Consider the following 23,199-nt stretch of genomic DNA (forward strand, 5'->3'; position numbering starts at 1 on the left):
AGTCACCAAAAAGGTAACTTTATCCTGTTTTCATATGAAGATGCAGAAGGCGGGATCCTTTGCTGCCAGTCCACCATCTTGCCTCCACCTTCGATGCTAAGCTTTGATCCTTGCCTAAAATATAAACAAATGAAATAACATTCTAACAATTATGAGCACTTGGAAAGTGAAGTTAGAGGCAAGTATTGTATATTTGATTGTTGTATGTGTTTAATTGAGTATTTAAATATTCACAACCAAGCAAAAGTCTGTTCTTGTTCATATGAGTCTTTCTCTGTAATATCTAATGAGTACTTTCTGTAGCTTATGAGGTTATCCTTCCTTGTGAGCTTACGTGCAACATGTTTTCTGGTAGCATTACTTTTTTTTCAATATTCTGTGACAGTGTTTCTGAGAGGTTGCCTCGTGTTCCCCATTTGATACTGATAGTGGGTATTCTTGCTGTAGGTTAATGGATTTTGTTTCTCTTCTCTTTTTCTTTGTTTTTTTATATTTTGTTTTGGGCACCTACCCACTACCAACCCCATATGATGTCTATATAAAGCTTGACTCTTGTGAAACAGACAGCGATGAGGACATTTTAGAAAAGTTTCTGGAGTTGCCACTTCAGAAGCATTCTAGTAAGAAACTGTTCAGCATTCCTGAAGTAACTGAAGAGGAAGAAGATGATGATGAAAGCTTTGCACCACAAGAAGCCTACGTTAATCCAAGTTGCAGCAAGGAGAGTCTAAATCACTACATAGCAGAAGACCTGGCTTTATTAACGATTCCGCAACGAGTTCCAAAAACTAATGTTTTTGAGCAAGATCAAAATTCCTTACCTGGGGCTTCTGGTGAGGGACTGTTACAGAAATTGTGTCCAGACGAGCAAATTGTCCCACAGCCAGATTGGTGCCCGAGAAAAAATGCCTATATTTCTAATCAGCAAGAAAATAGTGTAACATGTACTTCATCTGAAATTGCAGTGTGCCACAAAAATAAAGATTGTTATACTAAAGAACAGACCAAAGGCCGATGTGAGAGTTCCAGGAAATCTCGGACATTTGTAAAGGAGCATTGCAGTCGCTTGTTGAGCAGTGGCAATCAGCCAGGAGGCGACAGACGAAACATGCATGGCCTTAATGAAAGGGTTACCTCAGAGGCCTGTGACTTTCCAAAGGATGACTTAGACATTGCGAAGGGAAGACAAGGTGCATCTCACAAATCCTGTCACAAGCATTCTTCTTGCCTCGCCAAACCCACATTTAAAGCATCCAGCTCTTTCTTCACAGAAGGAATGGAAATTGATATTGAGTATGATATTGAAGATGAAGATGGTCTGGTCAACACATCTAAGTCTGTGAGCCAACAGAGGCCAAACTGTAGATTAAATGGATACCAGGCAGACCATGAAAGCTGCAATAGTTATTTTGGCCAGTTTGATTCAACTCTGTCCATGCAGAAAAGGAAGGAGCTAACAGAGCCAGGAGCTGTGGAATATGATGGTGTGTGTGTGAGTTGTGAAAATGCTGTAACCTCTGTTTGGAGTAGGGTGGCACAGCCACAGATGAACTTCTTTGACACCAGAAGAGATCCAGAAGAGCAGGAATGGAGAAGGGAATACAATGAAGTAGTTTGCAAAGAAAGGCATGAGCGACATGGAAAGGAGAACCCTGATGTGTCACTGCATTCCAGGATATGTGTAAGCCCACACTCTTCCCTGGCTTCGGGTGCAGCTTTTAGTAACCATAACTCCATCACACACACATAATCATCTAAACCCAAGTATATGTTTTTTTCCAATCTTGTGCAGCAGTTAATTTAGTTGTGGTTAATACGACACAATTGTTGTAGTTTGTCAGCCATATACATGTACGCTTCCATGTGTGTTGCTCATTGTCAACCGCTTTTAGTGCTGTTCAGATAAAAATATAGACATTAAACATGCAATATTCCTCTTCAAAATAAATGTCAATTAGATAGGAAGGAGCCACTAAACCTGATTACCTCTGACTTCTTAATTCCTGGATCATCAAAAATGGATCACCACAAATTATAAGGCAGTATTGGTCATTGTTAACATTTACTTAACTAGAATCTAACAATCTATTGGTTTCGCACCCAGAAAATACTGTTAATTATCCATTAGTGATTGACATATCCCATTTATTCCTTACTGCCTGCTTGGAATGTGACATTTTGTGATTCAGTTGTGATTTTTCCCTTTAAATATCTTCAGAATTCATCCCTAAATGCTTTCCATCTCTGACCTTATTGGCCTCACCACTTTCTTCGCAAGGAGTGTTATTTCATTTCAGTACTCAATTTTTCATGACAGTTAATTGATTCTGGCTGAGCAAATACATATTGTACATTGGATTTGTATAAAAAAAGCTCCATGCTGTGTATCCAATATGACTTGTGAGTGTGGAAGATTGACCTGAGAATCATTTCAACAAAAGGCTACTATTTTTTTGTATTCCGTGAAGCCTTTATTTTCAAGAGAATTTTGTGATTTTAAACATTAACACCACGTTGATAAATATTTTATTATTTCTTTTTGAAAGTTTTATATAGCGCGCACATGACCGCCGAGGGCATCAGAGCGCTTTACAGATTATGCATCTCAAGGGAATAATACAGATTATACATCACATGGGAATAAGCATACAAAACAGAATAAACAAAGCGACAAAATCAGACTGTAAAATTGTCCAACAATCTCGTTAGGGAGAAGTAAACACACAGTCAAACAAAAATCAAAGTCTAGAATTGCCCAACCTATTTGTGAACCGGAAGGCTAAACCAGAATCAATGGGTATGGACCCAGAAACAGATGACGGTGCCAGGCTAAGGCAGAAATTTCTTCATCAGAAGCCCTTTGATTTCTTTTTTGAAGAAGACAGTAGAAGAGTTTACCCTGACTTCGGCGGGAAGGGAGTGCTGTCAAATTTGCATGCATAGTTAGTAAGAGCCATGCCATGTGTTCTAATGATATTCCATAGAATAAAGGTTTTTTAAAGAACCCTCTCACTTCTTTCTCCGTTGTTGTTAGATTCTCGTGTAAATCCGAGTGCATCACTTCCTGTTTTCTGCAGCAGAACGGTCCCTTAACAGCCATATTTAAAAGGGGGGTTGTATGTAGACACAACGAAGCAGCCTAAGAAGTACAAACATTCTTTGTAAACTGTGGTGCCATCCATACATGAATAGTGACATCCATGCTAAATGGTATCCTGTATAGTAGCTTCCTACCAAAAGGCAAACAAATCCCTCGCAGAATAACTTAGGGTTCATTCTACCACATAAAGACCAGCCTTGCAACAATTCCTAGTAAACATCCCTCATGGTAACATTAGCAGAGCAGCTACCTGAACATTTGTTCATAGTTTTGAAAGACGCTGCTGCCTACGTTAGATTGCAGTACCCATTTATTTAGATGGCATTTATCTTCTTTCTGTCCACCTTTTTACACTCTTTGTTTTTGGTTTCCTGAACAAGTTTTCATGAGAGTCAATGAGAATTCCATGTTAAAGTAAGTCACAACCTATCCTTGTGGGACACCGAAGATTTACTTGTTTCCTGAGATCCAAATGCCTATTTCAAGACAGGCTAGGTCAGGAATCCTACTTGAGGAAAAAAGAACTACCGGTCAAGTCCAAAAATAGCTTTTTTTGAAAGCACAGTGCAGGTTTCCTTACTGTAAAGCGATGCATCCTATCTTCTTCTTTCAGTCTTTTGTTTAACAAAAAAGAAGCATTAAACTGCTTTATGTGGCAGTTATAAAAATGTAAAGGCTTGTTTGGTTACACTTTAAAATATAAGAAAACATGTCTTTAGATAGGCATTGTCCTTTTCTAAAGTGTTTTGTTATTCTGCCGATATCTATATCTGTTCAGGAATTCCTGAAAGATTCTTATGATGGAGAAGTGTACTTGCATCGTGTTAACTCTTTTTGTGCTGCCGACTTGAAGTGATTTAATCGACTACATGAACATAGGTTTCCAAACTGACCTGCAAGGAGATTTTCATCTTAGAAAGGTTGTGAATGTTTAGTGCAGTGAATCTGTCTCATAGTTTTCACTTTAATTTCTGACACTGAAGAGGAATATTGTAATTCATAGCTTTCTTGGTGTGTTGGCGTAAAGTGTATCATGAAACAGCACCCGGAAAAAGTGTGTGTGTCCCCTTCATTGTGGCTAGCATGTAGCTGTTTACAGTTAATGTAGCAGAGTTGTAAGATTTTTCCTTAGCTTCATTACCTTGTCTTACATTTTAGGGGAGTCAAAGCAGAGACTGCCGATTACAGCCATCGACAGGCGCTCCACTGAAAAAGGGTTCAATCAGGAAAATAAAACTAAACCAGCAAGCAAACTATTCTGATGAAGGTGAGTTTCCAAGTGGTAAGTCTTGGTTCTAAATTTAATTTCCTTGATAGAAAGAATGCTCTGCATGATGTGTGTATTCACAGAACGAAGAAAGATAACTCTCCTTCAGGGTGGTTCTTTAAGTTCCATAATGCATACACGAGCGTCTGCCTTTCAAATACAATATTCCTATCTTTCTTTATTTGTGCAGCTGAAGACGATTTAAAAGATTTGACTTCTGAAGGCTTGAAAAAAGTAACTTTAGAGGTGATGAAGGAGTCCGATTTGAAATTGTCAAAACCAGCGATCCTGGAAGGGGTGAGGAGTTCTAAAAAGTATCCCCGTGATGATTCTCTGCGCCTTTTTGTGGCACTGTTTGAATATGACCCAGTAACAATGTCGCCCAACCCTGATGCTGCTTTTGAGGAGCTACCATTCAAGGAAGGGCAGATAATAAAGGTGAGCAGACTTCTGAGAGAAGTTATGTGTGTTTAGCATAGTGCTGTTCATGCTGCATGGATTATTATTATTATTTTTTTAATGGTTAAACAAATTTGCATTTTATTTGACCCAGTATCCAGTCTAGATAAATCACTGTCCATATCCTAGGTGCTCCATAAATGTTATGCTATTCCCATGTTTGTTCATGGATGCGGGCACACTTTGTCACTTACAAATATCTTTTATGGTTTAGAACTTTTATTCACAAGCCTCTAAGTCAATGGGATACAGCAATTAAACAATCGTATCCAGCGTGCATATATTGTATGCAAGTCACCATCGCAGGTGTCTCTTAACTTAATATATGGATTTTACCTGTCATCTTAACATACCAATACCAAAGAAACCAAACACTAGCCCTCCCACCCTTTCCCAGTACTCAGTTCAAAGGTTTTTGGCCTTGTTTGTAGGAGAGTAGGTTCTGCTTCCTATGGTCACCCCCCCACTTTTTGCTGTGATTTTCTGGTTTTTCGACTTTAGTGTGGCTGTGGGCCTGCTAATCAGACCCCCAGCCCAGCTGTTCTCTCTCTAAATTGATACCATATACTTTAGGTACATACCTGATTGGGTATTGGGTCACCTTTGTGAGCCCCTGTATAGTGTACCATAGGTACACAGGGCATAGGTGCATCCAAGGCCTACCAGGGGCTGCAGCATGTATTATGCCACCCCTGGCTGGCCCTCCAAACTGACACCACAGGCTGATCACTCAGCTTGGGTAAGGTGGTGTAATCACCCCTTACTTAGATATAGTATACCTATATCTACCTTATATATAGGCACATATGCATCTATAAGTCACTCCTATGGTAGGCCTCGACAATCCTGGAAGCAGAGTGCTTGATTTTATGTGAGAGGGTGCCCTAGCATGAGCTGAGCCCCTCTGCAGCTTTCGGAACCATCTCCTTATAGGTGTTCTATGATATAGCCATCCCATATACTCTTAAGTGCATTATAATCCTCGTGGTTAATGCTAACTTTGGTTTGGCTTTATCAAAACATGTCGTGTACAGTGTCAAACACTTTAGAATACAACCCTCCCCCCCTCCCTCCCCCCCTGCCAATTCTGGCAGCGGGGGTAGCATTCCACCCTTCTAGAGGGAAAAGACATGTATGTTACTGCTTTACCCGGTTAAAGTAAAACAGAGCCCCAGCGTCACAAAATGGATGCTGCTGCCACAGACACAAGTCTGACCTCCTGCTGCTGGACAAAACTCCGTCAGGGGAGGCCTAGACAATAGGTTTCCTGTCTAGGGAGGTGCCAGCACCTCCCCAGACAGGCTGATGTGTATTGGCACAGGTAGGGCTGCATCAGCAGATGCTTTTTGAGACACTGCCTGGGGCACACAAGGTGCTCCATTTATAGCCCGGTTCAAACCAGTTGCTGGGGCACGCCAGCCCTGCTCTGGCGCGGAACTGGACAAAGGGAAAGGGATGTAACCACCCCCTTACCAGGTCCACCCATAGGAGGGACCTAGGCAGGTAATCCAGCCCCTTAACTTAGTATAAATATAGAAGCTGTGTCCCCAGGACTTTGGATTAACCTGGAAAGACACTTTGATACAGAACTCTTGGACCTTCAACATTTTATTCTGACTAGAAGACGGAAGACATCTCCCTTGTGGTCAATAAGTGACCACCCTGTGCAAACAGGCACCACCAGTAACTTGCCGGTCTGCTTTGTCGACGCGACCGCCGTAACCCAAAGACTCAGCGACACAGAAACTGGACTCTCAGACTTCTCTAACTCCGACCCACATACACCGCAAAGCAGAGACCCGTGGCGGACACGAGAGACGTGGGACCTGACACCCTGGACATCCTGCATTTTGCTCACTGCTCGACTACCAAGGTACCCTCGCATTTGTGCATTGGGGTACGAGAAGCCCCAGACCCGATCACCATTTGCACTGAAGCTTTTGAACTAAACTGCTTTCCTGGTTTCCAGGCTTGCTCCAGCTTTCCTTCGAAGGAGAAGCGCCACAGACCTAGTTGGTCTGCAACAGAGCCAATCTCGACATCCTGCGTGGGTTGCGGTTGCCAAGGCTTGTTGGGTCCAATCTGGATACCTACACCGCAGTCAACTAGATCCTTTGTGGGACAGCTCGAATCCAGCGCCTGGTCATCGTCGATGCCTCCTGGACCTCTGGCTGAAGAGACAAACTCACCTTCATGCATGCTGGTTCCTTCCTGGTCACTGGCTAGTGACCCAGACTCTGTCCCCTCTGCTTTCAGGTTCTTCACATCCCCGATCCACCTTTGTATCTACCTGGACACTTTTCCCCTGGTAGCCTGCAGCACTTCTTTGCAGCTCTCAATAGGAAACGACGACGAAACCCGACACGAAAAGGCACCTATGCACCCGGCTTCCCTGGGTGAGGTAACACGAGTACTCCGGTGCTCCCGTGGGTCTTGACTCTCGAAGTGTCCTAGTTTAAAAGGGTTCCATCCTAGTCCATCCGGAAGTGTCCTTAACTTGTAACTTTTACGAACTTCATAGAAAGTCAATGGGAACCCGCGCCTGTGTTTAGACACTGCACGCGGCTCCCGTGGGTCTCCTCCTTCCTAACCTTTGGTCGTTTAGTGTAGCCCCAGCGATTCTACAGGCCCTAGGCCTGCTTTCTAACTCTCACGTGGTACTTATACCACTTTCTTAGTATATAGTTAGTGAGGCCCCTAGGGCATAACGTATACCGTGCAACTTATTGTGTATTAACTGTGTGACTTGTATTGTATTTTTACCTCTGACCTCATAAGAGTGCAGAGGGGTTGTGTTTAGATTAAATACATATATATTTGATATATACCTTGTGTGGTGTCCTTTCATTTGGTATTCAAGGGTTTATATATGGTAAAACAACTTGCTTAACTCGCCTACTGAAGTCTTAGCCTGAAGACTGCTGGTTCATGCTACCACTAGGATAGCTTTCTATAAGGTTGACTTTACAACCATCATCAATAAGGTCGATTAGACTGGTGCAAGGTGCCCACTAGAACTAGTGGACATCAAATGCCAGGCTAACTTCTCACATCGGTGTGTAGCGGTTGGGATAAGTGCTTGCAATTTGTTTTACCAAATAATCCTGTAATATCATCTGAAAGATCATATCACGGTACCTGTAGGTACATATAAATCAAGTCTAGCTATACATGAGGGTTACCCTGGAGATCTGGGATCGGGCGACTAGGCATATAGGCTGGGAACGGAAACCGACGAGGCAGACACCATTATGGCGGTGTGCCTGGTTGAGGGAACTATGTAAATTGCGAGGGTTCCAGAGGTGGGATGACATAGGGATATCGACAATAGGTGAGGTGATGAAAAACGGGTCTCTGAAGTCTTTCCATGCCCTTAGGGTAGAATACGGACTATGACGCACGCAATACTTTAAATATGCATAGTTGAAACACGCCTGGAGGGCGGAGGGGACTCTAACAGGTACGCTTCCAGAGTATGCACCGCTGGAGGGACGACTTCTCCAGTATTAGGGGTGTCTTTCATAGATTCACATGCCTGAATCATTCCCCGTCGTCGGAGTAGGAGTCCCACGGTATATAAAAAAGCAATAATATGCCATAAAATATATAGCAAATATCAGAAATACCAAACCAGGAAGTAAGTAGCACCAGCTACAGTAGAAAAAACTTCCACACTCGTGACTATCTTAGTCATTATGTGTTAGTCCAAACTGCAGCCAATCAGGCGACAGCACCCACCAGAATGTTCTCCCCAGAGGCTCAGGCTCTCAGATTTTCTACCGCACGTCGTGTGAAGGGAGTCTCCCTGAGCTCTGCTCAGTTTTCTTCAAGATTAGTAGTTTCTTCAAGACTTTTCAAATGTCTACTTCTAAATCACTGTTCAGGTCCTGTGATTCTTGTGGGAAACTTAGGTTATTCAAGGAAGATCCCCACAAAAAATGTTTATATTGCCTTTATCCTGACCATAAGGCAAAGGAGTGCAAGATCTGCCGGACCTTCCCCCCTAAGACCATCAGGGACAGAGAAGGAAGACTACTTTTATGGCTTAACAGACTCAAGGACAAGGACGACCCTTTGTCTGAGGTAGGAAGCATTGCCTCTACTTCTTCTCGTATTTCCAGTAAGAGGAAGGCTGAAACTGAAGTTTCATCTCCCAGGGCGAAGGTGGCCAAGAAGGCCCAACCATATAGGCCATGATAGAACACTATATGCGTCACTGCCCAGCCGGACAGGACATTTATTTTCAGCAATGTGAATTTTGAATACTAGAATTTAATAGTTACAAGTCTGGTCAGCACAGCCATCTGGAATACCGTTACCCTCACCTTCAACTACAGCTACGCTGTTAAAGAAACGGGCTACTAGTGAGGTAATTCCTTCTACTCTGGTAGTGCCAGAGAAACTTTTGGATTCTGATGAGGAGGGATCCTACGAGGATGAGAACTTTGGAGTGGCCAGAAGTCCGTCTGACCTCCGGATTAAAATTCAGGATGGTGATACGGAAGAGGATATACAAGAAACAGAGCCTTTGTCACAAGAGAACAGGCCTGCTTCCGACATGCAAATGCCTGAGGAATTATTTCGCAATTTGCAGTTCATGCTCAGCGACTATTATAGGCGTTTTCCACCTTCAGAGTCAGGTGACTCTCGGGTATCTACGCCAAGGCCTAAAACAGCAACGCCGCTTTCAAGACCGACACAGCCAGCTGGTTCCGAGCCACGGGAAGGACGTACAGTATTGCCTGCGTCTGATGTCATAGCTCCTCAAACAGGGGATGATGAGTACTCTGATAATGAGGAGCAGGAAGAAGGAGAATTGGACAATAAGTCGGAATCGTCGGAGTATGAGGATTACAATGCAAACACACCCTCTCCGGCGGAACCTACAACATCTGAGTCACCTCCTGTGGACATTGCCTCATTCCACAAGATCATGGATAGGGCAACAAAGAGGTTCTTGATAACCATGGAGTCGAAGCAAGATGAATGCTTCTTGTATGATTTCAAGTCTTCGCAACAGAAACAGAGTTGGACCATTCCAATCATAGAGTTCATATGGAAGGAAGGACTGAAGATCATGTCCAAACCTAATTCTTTACCAGCAGTGCTCCCGAGAGTGGATAAAAAATATAGGGCGCCTAATTCATCTCCAGCGTGCCTCATTGGGCAAGCAAAGGCAGACTCTGTGGTAGCGCAGGCAGCGCAAAAGAGATCTTCTAATCCATCAGCTCAGGTCTCTGTTCCGCCAGATAAAGACGGGAGACGTCTAGATTCAATCGGGAAGAAAGTTTCTACGATTGCAGCTACGACTATTAAAGTCGCAAACTCTCTGGCCATATTAGGGAGATACGAGAGGCAGATGTGGTCGGACATCTTGCCGTATGTGGATAAACTTCCTGAGCCAGATCGAGCGGAAGCTAAGAAGATCCTTCAAGAAGGAGAGTGCGTCTCATCTGAGATGATTGATGCTGCAGTGGACGATGCTGCAACAGGTTTTCGTCAGCTAGCAGGTGCAGCTGTTCTCAGGAGACAAGGATGGTTGAGGGCAACATCTTTTAGACAGGAGGTCCAAACAAGGATTATAGATATGGCTTATGATGGAGAGCATTTATTTGGAAAGCATGTAGACGATGCGCTGGAAGCCATCAATAAGGATACGGAGACAGCACGTTCGCTGGGCACACTACAATACAGGAAGTCTTCCTTTCGTGGAGCAAGAGGAAGAGGGAATTTCTCTAATAGAGGGAACTATAACCAACAGCGCTCCTATACTTCCGCCCAGGGAAACCAAAGATACCAACCGTATCGTCAACAGACTTACGGGCAAAGAAGGGGAAATTTTTCACAGTCTAGAGGAAAATCCAACTATCGTGGAAGAGACGATAAAAAGTGAGAGACGCATCCTGCCGCCACTTTGCCCCAACCCGAACCAAATTGGAGGAAAAATATCCCAAAATTACTTAAATTGGTCCAAGATTACCACGGACAAATGGGTTTTAGATGTGGTAGCCAGAGGTCACATTTTGGAATTCGTAAAAACTCCTCCAAATTTTCCCCCAAGAGGACCTCCTCCAACACATCTCAAGGAGCTGTTTGCCCAAATCAATATTATGATTCGAAAAGGAGCAATAGAGAGGGTTCCTCTTCATCAAAAAGGGAAAGGTTTTTACTCAAGATTTTTCCTTATTCGCAAGAAGTCGGGGGAATGGCGACCCATCCTCAACCTGCGTGCCCTCAACAAATTTCTCAAAAAACTGTCATTCAGGATGCTAACACTACAAGAGATCCTCCATTTTCTTTCGGCGGGAGAGTTTATGGCAACACTCGACCTTCAGGATGCATACTTCCATGTTCCAATTTTTCCCAGGCACCGGAAGTTTCTAAGGTTCAGAGTGGCTGGCAGGGACTTCCAGTTCAAGGTCCTTCTCTTTGGACTTCGCTCAGCACCCAGAGTGTTCACAAAGATGCTGGCACCGGTGGCAGCCCACCTTCGATTGCAGTCAATACAGATATATCCATATCTAGACGATTGCCTTATCAAGGCCAGTTCCTTCAACATGGCAAAAACTCACATTCAAAAGACTCTGTCACTGATGCAAGACCTGGGTTTCACAGTGAACTTCCAGAAATCACGCCTAACACCAGCAAGGAGGAAGACTTTCTTGGGAGCGACGCTAGACACCAAGCTCGCCCAAGTATTTATCTCAATGGAGAGACAGGAAAAGATACAACGGCTGGCGGCTGCACTGTTGTTAAAAAGCTGCGTTTCAGTTTGCATGTTCAAGTCCTTCATAGGGATGATTTCTTCCTGTATTCTTCTCACCCCCAACTGTCGTCTTCGGATGAGGCCCCTGCAGGAGGAGCTCAGTCGCCAGTGGATTCAGGTGTCAGGGTCCTTCGAGGACATCATAAACATAACACCACGAATGCGAGAAGCGATTCAATGGTGGGGCCAAGGTTGCAACATACAAGTGGGATGCTCTATCCTCACGGAAGTGCCCAGGTTCATAGTGACGACAGACGCGTCTATGACAGGATGGGGTGCACACCTCCAGGACATGACGGTCAGCGGCAAATGGGACAAAATCCAAATGAAGTGGCACATAAACAGGCTCGAATTGCACGCCATCTTTCTAGCCCTGAAGTCCTTTCAGGCATCCCTAGAAGGTGCCACGGTCATGATCCGGACAGACAACACCACCTGCATGCATTATCTAAACAAGCAGGGGGGCACGAGATCAGCCCGGCTGTCGCACCAGGCACAAGAGATTTGGAGTTGGGCCCTGACTCACAATATCCATCTATCAGCTGTCCATGTTCCGGGAATCGCGAATGTGTTAACGGACTCTCTCAGCAGATCCTCAGGTTGCACCCACGAGTGGGAACTACATCAACCATCTCTAGACCGCATCTTTCAGACATGGGGGCATCCGGATCTGGACTTGTTTGCGACGCATCAGAACCGGAAATGCCCATACTTTGCAAGCTGGGTTCCCCAAAAGGACTCATGCGGGGATGCCCTTTCGATGAGTTGGTATCAAATATTCGCTTACGCTTTTCCACCGATACCACTGATCCCGAAAGTCCTCAAGAAGATGAAGAAGCAACCATGCCGGTTGATCCTGATTGCTCCACGATGGCCCAGGCAATACTGGTTCACCGAGCTGCTCCTCCTCTCGGAATGCAACCCGATCCAACTTCCTCGCATTCCGAATCTTCTCCCTACCCACAAGGGCAAGGTGTATCATCCGGACCCGAACTCGCTGAAATTGTCGGCTTGGCTCCTCAGCACATGGAATTTGCACACTTAAACATTCCGCAGGATTGCCAGGAGGTGCTGGCGAAGGCCAGAGCTCCATCTACGATTAAAACCTACATACTAAAGTGGAGGCGTTTCTGTGCATGGTGCCAGTCTAATGGTCTTCATCCCATTCATGCCAAGCCAGAGCAAATTCTACCCTTCTTTTTGCACTTGGCCAGACTGGGTTTGGCTCATTCTACTCTTAAGGTCTTCCTGGCTGCCATTTCCAGATATCGTCAAGATGGATCAAATTCTTGTTACTCTGTACGGATTATACAACAATTTTTCAAAGGATTGTTTCGTATGTTTCCGCCGGTGCGGAAACCTTCTCCTACATGGCATCTGAATGTCGTACTAACTCAGCTCATGCGTCACCCGTTCGAGCCGATCCATAAGGTGGACCTGAAATTTGTAACATGGAAAGTGTCACTGTTACTGGCTTTAACATCTGCTAGAAGGGTTAGCGATATTCAGGCATTCACATCTAGATCGCCTTTCATCCAATTTACCACTGACTCGGTAGTACTACGTACTAACCCAACGTACATGCCAAAAGTACCTTTGGATTTTCATTTAAATGAGCCGGTTGTCCTCAAGACATTCTTTCCAGCCCCGCAGTCTCCGGCGGAACGAGCACTGCATTCGCTGGATATTAGAAGATGCCTCAAATTTTACCTATCAAGAACATCTACCATCCGCAAGACAGACCAGCTGTTTGTGGCTTATGGACGGCAGCGCCAGGGCTGTGCAGTTTCAAAACAGACCATTGCTAGATGGGTCTCCTCTACAATTGGACTTTGTCATCAACAGGCCGGTAGGCCCTTACAGGCCTTACCAAGAGCACATTCTACAAGGGCGGTTAGCTCTTCCACTGCCCTTTTTGCTGGTGTGCCGCTTCGACAGATCTGCAGAGCTGCTACGTGGTCTAGCAGGCACACCTTTACTAGACATTACTGTCTAGATTCAGCAGACGATGCAGATGCTTCGGTTGGAAGAGCAGTGCTGCGTAATCTTTTCAAATAAGGTGAGCCTCTGTTTCCACCTCCTCTTTTATGCTCTTTAGACGTTTTATCTGATGTTGATGAATTTTGTTTTACATGTAAATTATATATCTATATATATATATATATGCCGCTCTGACGTCTACGAGCATTTTGCTGGGAGTATTGCTTACTATTCTGATTCAGGCATGTGAATCTATGAAAGACACCCCTAATACTGGAGAAGAACAATAGTTACTTACCTGTAAACAGGTGGTTCTCCAGTATTGGTGTCTTTCATAGACATGCAACCCGCCCACCTCCCCCCAGAGACTCACTCAGGCATTATGGGGTTTCACTCCTGTGCGAGAAAATCTGAGAGCCTGAGCCTCTGGGGAGAACATTCTGGTGGGTGCTGTCCCCTGATTGGCTGCAGTTTGGACTAACACATAATGACTAAGATAGTCACGAGTGTGGAAGTTTTTTCTACTGTAGCTGGTGCTACTTACTTCCTGGTTTGGTATTTCTGATATTTGCTATATATTTTATGGCATATTATTGCTTTTTTATATACCGTGGGACTCCTACTCCGACGACGGGGAATGATTCAGGCATGTGAATCTATGAAAGACACCAATACTGGAGAACCACCTGTTTACAGGTAAGTAACTATTGTTCTTCTGCAGGAGCAAATCCCAAATAGGGCAGTCTCCCTGACTTACAGAAAGGTGATGAACAATATGCCGGATGGGGTGGTGAATCTCAAGAGGAAATGGGAGACTGATGTGGGAGAAATGGATACGGTGGATTGGGACACGGTTCTGATGCATCCGAGAGAGGTAGCCATTAAGTCCTGCTTACGACATATCCAATACACGTTACCTTTGTGCCTGCCTGTTGGGACTGGACCCCTGTTGTTGCTGGAGCTACTTGCGCTGTTGAAATCTTGGGCGCCTTTTCCTCCCTTAAGCGCTACTCCTTGCCGGACCCGCTTCGCGGGTCCCGCTTCGCGGCGCTTTCTCCCTGTGGGCGCTGGGGAGTAGGAACTTTCAAAGACTGCTGTGGGCGAAATCCAAAGCAGGGCTGCGAGCCTGGCGGTACTCGGACTCCGTTTCCCAGGAGTCCCTGGAGCTGACCTGACCCGAGTCACCTGGGCCGCTCTCCCTGTTTGCCACGCCCCCCTCAACACTGTTAAAACCACCGGACCTTGAACCTTCGTGGGATTTCATGTTACCTTTGTGCCTGCCTGTTGGGACTGGACCCCTGTTGTTGCTGGAGCTACTTGCGCTGTTGAAATCTTGAGCGCCTTTTCCTCCCTTAAGCGCTACTCCTTGCCGGACCCGCTTCGCGGATCCCGCTTCGCGACGCTTGCTCCCTGTGGGCGCTGGGGAGTAGGAACTTTCAAAGACTGCTGTGGGCGAAATACAAAGCAGGGCTGCGAGCGTGGCGGTACTCGGACTCCGTTCCCCCGGAGTCCCAGGAGCTGACCTGACCCGAGTCACCTGGGCCGCTCTCCCTGTTTGCCACGCCCCCTTCTACTACTCCCCTATAAACAGCTCACGTTATCTCCGCTGCGCGGGAGCGTCCCGGGAGAAGCCCGGGACAAGGGCGGGACCGTCTGTGGCCGTCAGTGGCCAAAGGAGGCCGGGCTGGGCCCGGTCCCTAATATCTATACTTTCCCTCTGTTGAACTCAGGTTAGTTGGTCTTCGGAGCTCTCAACACTCTAAGACTCTCCACAGTTATGTCCAGCTCACTACCATCCCGTGTTGGGGTCTCGATGCTTGGGCCCTTGGATAAACATTTTGAGAAGGCTAACAAGGAAATAGACAAAGTACTTTTTTTAGCAGAGAAACGTGCTGATCGACGTCGATCCATCGAACATTTGAAACAAAAACCCCTGTCCCTCCCGCTTGATCGAACTATTACTCAAGACACGGGAAGTTCTGGTAGGCTGGACAGAGATGCCGATTTGTTCTGTACTGACCACTTCCCTAGCATTTTTCGTGATCTTAATACATCTGTTATTAATTCTGGAATCAATAGTGATGTTAACTGTATCAGTCCACCTACTGTTTCTAATAGCCTTATAGACCTTAACACCCCAGTAGCCCCAACTACAGCCCTACAACTCCATTCTACCTTGTCTAATCGCTCAACTGATAGTGTAGTTCCTACCAAGTTAATCCCGATACATAGTAAAAATGGCACTGGAATTAAGCCTACGAACTTACGTAGGGTTTTTCGTTCCCCGCCTAGGAAGAAGAGGAGAAAGGGTGGGGTTAAAAGAAAATGCCTTAACAATCTGAGCCTTCCACCCCCGGTAGTAACACCTAAAATTAAAACAACTGTCCCGTCCGTGAGGGTGGCATCTCCAGGCTCCCATATCCATTCCATTTTACCAACTACTGAAGATTCATCACCTATGATGAAAAAAGACTCCATAGAACTCTTTGAGCAAATCTTAAAATCTTATATGCTCCCACTTATGGAGAGAGTTAGGGTCTTGGGGAAAAAAATGGATAGCCTTCTAGCAATTGCTGATCCGAACAAAATTCCCCTAATAAAGAATTCTAAAGATCAGCTTCAAACGAAAGGCAACCCCACCACCACAACCCTGACCCCTAGTATACCACCCAAAATAAATGGTAATCCACCCGTTATAAACACTAATGCCACCTCATCATCAACCACATCGACATTAGCACTCAAGCCAGCTGGCGAAAAGCATGTGTTGGCTTCGAATAAACCGACTCCGACTACAAATAAGCAAACTATGGCCCCAGGGGTTGATAAAACAAAAACTACAACCCGTAGAACTCCCTCAATTCGTAAGAATATAGTGGATCTACCCCCGGAATCATCAAACTTTGTGATCCTTTTAACTGGTGTTCCCCCGATCACAAATGGAAACCCTGAACAAAATGCAAACTTGAAAAATAAGGTTATCTTTTGGCTAAGAACAAATAGACCCCTCCCAGCTCACTTAAATGGTGACATCATTTCGGTAAGGAGGTGTCACTGGGTGGGCCCCCGTCCAAAAGATATAGAGGGCGACATAGTCATCGATAATTTTAAAGATCACAGAGTGGTTTCATATATTAGTGATTGGTTCCCTGGAAACAAGGAAGGAGGTGTTTCCACTCGCAATTTGAGCTATTTTTACCCAGAGGCCTTGTTTAGACCTCCTGTTTATTCCAGCTCTAGTGGATATACTCCCCTCCTGAACGTGCCAAATTATACATCATTCTTCTCCCATCCCACTAACAACACCAACACTCCCTACCCCCTACTTCCGCGTCGCTATCCTTCTAGTCATTTTCCCATAACAAGTAACCGTACTAATTCCATCCGGTACAATGATCATTGGAATATTCCACTGCAAAATCTGTATGAACCATTGTCGGGGTTGGACTATAATGATTGATTTGTCTTTTCACTTGTAGTCCCTAAGGATAACTTAGATTGTACGGGTACTTTTTCTACCCCAGAAATGGTTCCCCATCATGGGATAACATCAATTGAGAAGTTAATACATTGTAGTATTGAGAAGCATGATCTTTCTGATGGGGTTTGGGGTAGGAAACAGGAAATAGATGTGGTGGTTCATGATGTAGTGTCTGCAGAGGTTGATGATAAGGCGAATGGCCATAACGGGGGGACGCGAAATAGGGGCCGGAAATCTGAGTTGGTAGTTTATGGGGTGGTCGATACTACCAATAGGAATGACGATGTTACCCCAAAGGACAGAAATTTTAGGGGCACTATGGATGATGATATAGTAAAGATTGGTATTACTGCCGGGGGGGTTTCAAGCGGTACCAAGTTTGGTACTTGGAACATAGCTGGGCTTGAGTCTCGATTGTGTAACACGGAATGGGTGGATTTCATAAAACAAGGTGATGTTTGGTCATTCCAGGAAAACTGGGCACTCTCATCGGTGTTCCTTTTTGGTTACTTAAATTTTAGCAAGCCAGCAATCAAAGGCCATAGAGGGAGCGCTATGGGAGGCCTGACTATTTGGGTTCGTCAATATGAGGGAGTAAGAGTAGAGGAGGTATTAATTGATAGCCCCGACATATTGATGTTTAGAATAAGAACTCTTAAAGGCCTTGACATTCTGTTGATCAATATTTATGCCAGGGGTACCCGGGGTGGAAGGGTGGCCACAACCCTCCACATCTTGGATGACTTTTTGTCAGGTGCACATGTAAATGTAAATGGGTTCACGGTTCTAATGGGGGACCTTAATTCCTGTTTTGAACCCCTGAGTGTAGGGGACGGCTTACTCACTGAGGCTGAGGACATGACTTGGGGGATTCCCCAGCTTGAGTTAGCCCCGATTAGGAAATGGACGCAATCTGCTACATTCATTAAAGGGTTGTGCCTGGATAAGGGTTTGCGAGCACTAAACGGTAGAGTGCGTTCGGATAGGACAGGTAGACATACCTTTAGTAACGGCAGACATAGTAGCCGTATAGATTATATTTTGGTTGATGTAAAGATGTGTGCCATAGTTGAGGATATGGTGGTCTCGAGTCGTCCGGAAAGTGATCATGATCCGTTGGTGATGGAACTAAGGGATCATAGTTTTCTGGGGCTAGAGAGCTGTAGGCTAAATGTCGTTCAGGATGAAGTTGTACTTAGTAACGACATGAGAAGGGTACGGTGGCCAAAAGTCTCTGTTAATGTTGAGGCACGTAAGGAGATTAGAACACTGGTATCAAAGTCTCTGGAAGTTATCTCTAGTTGTGGGTCACAGGAGGATATTAATGTAATAATCACTAATATCCACTCTAGTCTATTCCTAGAGCTGAAAAAGCTATTTGTAAAGACCATCTCCAAGCAGGGTAGGAGGGGGAAACATAAAACCATAACCTGGTTTGATGAGGATTGCCGTCGAACCCAAGGGGATCTGTTTAATTCAATAAAACAAAAAAAACCACAGCCAAATAAGGTCCTGTAGGAAGGCTTATAAAAATGCAAGACACAAAGCTAAGTCCAATTGGGACGAGGAACGGTGGGCACAGTTAACCGAAGCATGTAGCTTCCGGAACATGTGTCAGTTCTGGCATTTGCTAAAATGGGGCAAATCACAGGAAGATCGCCCAAGCCCTGCCTCGGTTGGTCAACTACAGTGGGTTTGCTACTTTGAGGATCAATTTAGGAATGGTAGTAATACTCAGGATGACATATTATGTCTTATTCCGACTGCTCCTCTTAATTTCACGAGTAGTGAAGTTAAACATATCCTGCAATCTATTCCAAGGGGCAAGGCACCCGGCCCGGATTGCATCCCAGCTGACTTATTTCAAGAGGATCAGGACCTCTGGGTCCCCTATATAGTTCATTTGGCAAATGCTTTAGCCTCTGGTGCTCAGGTCCCCGAGTCTTGGTTTGGGGCAGAAATCCTGCCAATTTACAAGAAAGGCGATCAGTCGGTTCCTTCCAACTACCGGCCAATCAGCCTAATAGATGCGGTACAAAAAATCATAGCCCGCCTTGTTCTTGGTAGGATTCAAGACTGGATTGATGAGTTTAACATTCTTACACCATTCCAGGCATGTCTCCCTTAATGAAAATCTATGGTATGAAAGTTCTACCATCTGTCTTGTATGGAGCGGAGCTTTGGGGCTATAGTAACCTTGACCCTTTGAAAGTTGCCCAAAATAAATTTCTAAGGACGGCCATTGGCCTTCCACAGTCATCCCCGCGGATCCCACTCTTGTATGACCTTAGGTGTCAGCCTGTGGAGGACCTGGCCAGATTTCGTCCACTATCTTTTTGGCGACGACTTTGGTCCACGCCCGCACTTCAGCTTTATGCAAGAGCATGCTTGGAGGTTAGGGATCTTCCCGGCTCCCCCAATATTGGTTGGTTCAAAGCCTTAAGAACCACTCTCTGTGCCATGGGCCACGAGTAACTTTTGTTAAACCCCGACACAGCAATCTTTCCCTCTAAGAAAGATCTAAAGCAGCAATATTGGGACTGGGTGATGAACAATAGACACTCTGGACTGATAGATACTAATCTTACTGGTACATTTGTTGTTATGAAAGATGTCCCCAGTTTTGAAAATTATTGGGATGTTATAACTAAGCCCCTGGACCGCAAAGTATATAATCAGTTTAGGTGCGGTTCTTTGCCTTTAAGGGAGTATACTAAACAGTGGGGTAAGGGGGGCCCGGGGCACTGTCTTAGGTGCTCAGGACAGGATGAAAGTGTGAACCATTTTCTTTTTGCCTGCCCGTTGTACACTGCCCCTCGAGCAAAGTGGCTTAGCCCAGTTTGTAGAAAGTTGGGAACACATTCAGCTGCGAATGCTAGTAGGTTATTAAAGTCCGTCCTGTCACCCTTAACTGTAACTGGAGTAGCGCCATTTTTGGGTTGGGCCTGGATCCTAAGAGCAAGACTTATCAACTCGGCTTAGGTTCCAGCGTACTCCACTGATCTGTAATTGACTAGGTGTCAATGTGTTCCCGCTTAGTGTCCCTGGACTTCTAAGGTCATGTGATTAATGATCTTTTGTAACTTTTAATGAATTTTCAATGAAGTTTTGTATAAATGATTTAATAGGGTCCTTGACTGTTTTAATATTACCTTATTCTATTTTAGGAATTGCACATGTATTTTAGCTATTGTAAATTGTGTTACATGTCTTTTATGATTTAATTATCGAATAAAGACTTCTTGAAATTGACATATCCAATACAATATCCTACATAGGACCTACTTTGACAGAGTGTGCCTACATAAAATGGGAAGGGCTGGAGACCCGAACTGCCTGCGCTGTGGCCGGGACGGTGGGGGTATTTCTACCACGTCATTTGGTCCTGCCCGGAAATTCAAACCTATTGGGTTCAGATCTGAGGCAACTGGGGGAGGTTCTGGAGACCACTCTACTGCTAGAGCCCAAACTGGTCTTATTAGGCTTGACTAATGAGGTAGACCTGACCCGCCCACTTTTGATTTTTCTAGCACTGGCTTTGGTGGTTGCCAAGAGAGATGTGGCAAGGAGATGGGGGGTAGCCACTTTGCCACAGCTGGAGGAATGGAGGAAATGGATGGACCTATATATGGCAGCTGAAAGAGTCACGTACAAGGCACAGGGATGCCCTAAAAAGTTTGGTAGAGTATGGGGCAAATGGCGTAGATATCATGGTTTGGATGGAGGACTCTGAGCTTGCAGGGACACAACAGTATCTCGCACGGGACAGGAGGGAGGGAGTTGCCGGACAGTATGATGTACTAGGAGAGGGTCAGGGACGAAAATGGCGGGGGCTAGCTAGGATGGAGGAGAGAGACTTGTTTTTAATGATGAATCATGGAGGGTGGTGGGCGGAAGGGTGGGGTGTGTTGATCGATGCTGACATGCTTGTTATGGTTATATACAATAAAATGCACATTTTTATTTTTTATTTTTTTAAGTCTAGATATACATAAGTTCTACTGAACTTAGTAGTTGTAGGTGCCTAACACACCATGACTACAACTCCTAGAGAGTTTCTGGTAGGAAACCATTTAGTGTAGGTAGGTGCACACACCACACCTCACTGGAAAATGTCCTTGGAAGCAGGCCCTAGTGGACCTCTTCAAGAAAAAACCCAGAGGGTGCCTTCTAAGTATGACTCATTCACTTTTCATGAATCTAGAAGCCTGTGTGCAGTCAGAAAATTGAGACAAGGACAGAGTCCAACCTTTAACCACCTGGTAGATATATTAGTGGCTCATGTTGTAGAGAATGCATCAGACCCAGGTAACCAAATGGGTAGACAGGGGGGCCATCTTTAACAGAGGAAAATACCACTGGAGATGATCCATTGGTCTCTGATGAGGATGATGACCAGGATGCAGCTGATGAAGCTCCCCTGGGCAACCTAGGACTGTCTGGAGGTGGAGAGGGCCATGTTAGGCCCCCCTCTAACCTTCCAGACAGGCCTAACAATGGGACCAGAAGGCTCAGATCACCGTCTAGTGGCTTTGATCATTCTGATTCCTCAGTAGGGTCCAGTGCCTCTGCTGTGAGGAGGATGACTTCCCCTCAGAGGAGAGAGCACAAAGCTAGGATGAGGGAAGTCAAGCTTAGGATCAAGAGGCAAGAAGTTGCCCTTGCAAAAGAGACCCTGGCTCTTAAAAGCGAGAAAAAGTTTTGTGGGCTAGAGCCCACTGGTGGCAGAATAGTACCTAGAGATAGGGAAAGGTTTCATGACCATAGAAACCTGAACAAGATTGTCCCTCCCTACCAGGTTGGGGATGACATCCACAAATGGATAACTGCTATGGAGAGGGCTTGCAAAGTACAGCAGGTACCCCAAAGTCAGTAGGCAGCAATCTTGTGGCTCTCCTTTTCAGATAAAGGCAGAGATAAGCTCCTGACAGTTAATGAACAGCATGCTGACAACTACTATGTCCTGAAGAGTGCTCTAATAGATGGGTTTGGCTTAACCACTGAGCAGTACAGGTTGCTGTTCAGAGACACCCAAAAGACACAGACTCAGGACTGGACTGACTTTGTAGATTGTGCTACTAAGGCTCTGGAAGGCTGGTTACTGGGCAGTAAGGTTAATGACTATACATGATTGTATGATTTGATCACGAGAGAACAAATTCTTAACAGTTGTCAGAAACAGTTATTGCATCAGCACCTGGTTGACTCTGATCTGACCTCTCCCCAAGAATTGGGAAAGAAGGCAGAGAAATGGGTCAGAACCAGGGTGAAGCAGAAGGTACAGAACCAAGGTGGTGATCAGAAGAAGCAAGACCAAAAGAGTGGGGAGAAAGCAAAAGACCAGAAGTCTTCTCAAGGTCCCCAAAAAGCTTCTAATGGTGGGGGTTTCCAACCTGCAAAACAGAAAGAAGGTCCTAAGAAACCATGGTGCAAAGTATGTAAGGTAAATACTCACTGGACCAGTGATTGCACCAAGAAGGAGGCAGCTCCAGCCCCTAAGGCAACTGTTCCCCCTAGTACAGCTAATAGTGGTGGTTCTCAACAGAAGGGTGTAGTAGGGCTAACCCTGGGAAATGAGGTGGATTCTGGCCTAGTCAGAATACCAACTCAAGCTGTTCTTGTCTGTGATGGGGACATGGCTTTGTCCTCTACTGTGAGCCCCAGTAATTTGGGCAAGTACAGACAGACTCCTTTAATTAATAACAAAGTGGTCCGGGCCTACAGGGACACATGTGCTAGTGTCACAATGGTGACGCCCAGCTTTGTGGACCCTGGACAGATAATACTAGGTGACAATTACCTAGTGACCAATGCAAGCAATGTCACTACCACCCATAGTATGGCAATTGTTAACTTCTTCTGGGGAGGGGTATCTGGCCACAAAAGAGTTGTTGTTAGTTCAGACCTCCCTGTAGAATGTTTTCTTGGCAATGACCTAGAATCTTCAATCTGGTCTGAAGTGGAGTATAGGACTCATGCAGAGATGTTAGGTATATCAGCACATGTCCGTGCTGTGACCAGGTCACAGGTCAAAAATTGAAACACTGAACAGGCCCTGGATCCTGAAATAATGGACCAGTTACCTACCAAGAGGAGAAGCAGTAGGGTTAAGGCAGTGCCTTCTCTCTTGCCTCAGGAAGAGGATC

The 23,199-nt window shown here is 45.2% G+C and overlaps 1 protein-coding gene across 7 annotated transcripts in view; it reads left to right on the forward strand.

The window, feature by feature from the left end:
* The window catches only part of TSPOAP1 (TSPO associated protein 1), a 3,238,928-nt gene that overhangs the window by 2,591,487 nt on the left and 624,242 nt on the right, over window positions 1–23,199 (forward strand). For 6 of the 7 annotated variants that reach the window (XR_013608584.1, XR_013608585.1, XM_078679480.1 and 3 more), the window contains 2 exons: window positions 4,259–4,367; window positions 4,558–4,805. Coding sequence is in view for 5 of the 7 variants with exons in the window: in XM_078679480.1 (XP_078535606.1) it covers window positions 4,259–4,367; window positions 4,558–4,805 (357 nt within the window). In the remaining 2 variants the exon portion in view is untranslated. The remainder of the gene's footprint in view (window positions 1–4,258; window positions 4,368–4,557; window positions 4,806–23,199) is intronic. The other variant, XM_078679484.1, reaches the window with a different exon arrangement.

The sequence above is a fragment of the Lissotriton helveticus genome, chromosome 3_1 (genome assembly GCF_964261635.1).
Source record: "Lissotriton helveticus chromosome 3_1, aLisHel1.1, whole genome shotgun sequence".
Taxonomy (NCBI): domain Eukaryota; kingdom Metazoa; phylum Chordata; class Amphibia; order Caudata; family Salamandridae; genus Lissotriton; species Lissotriton helveticus.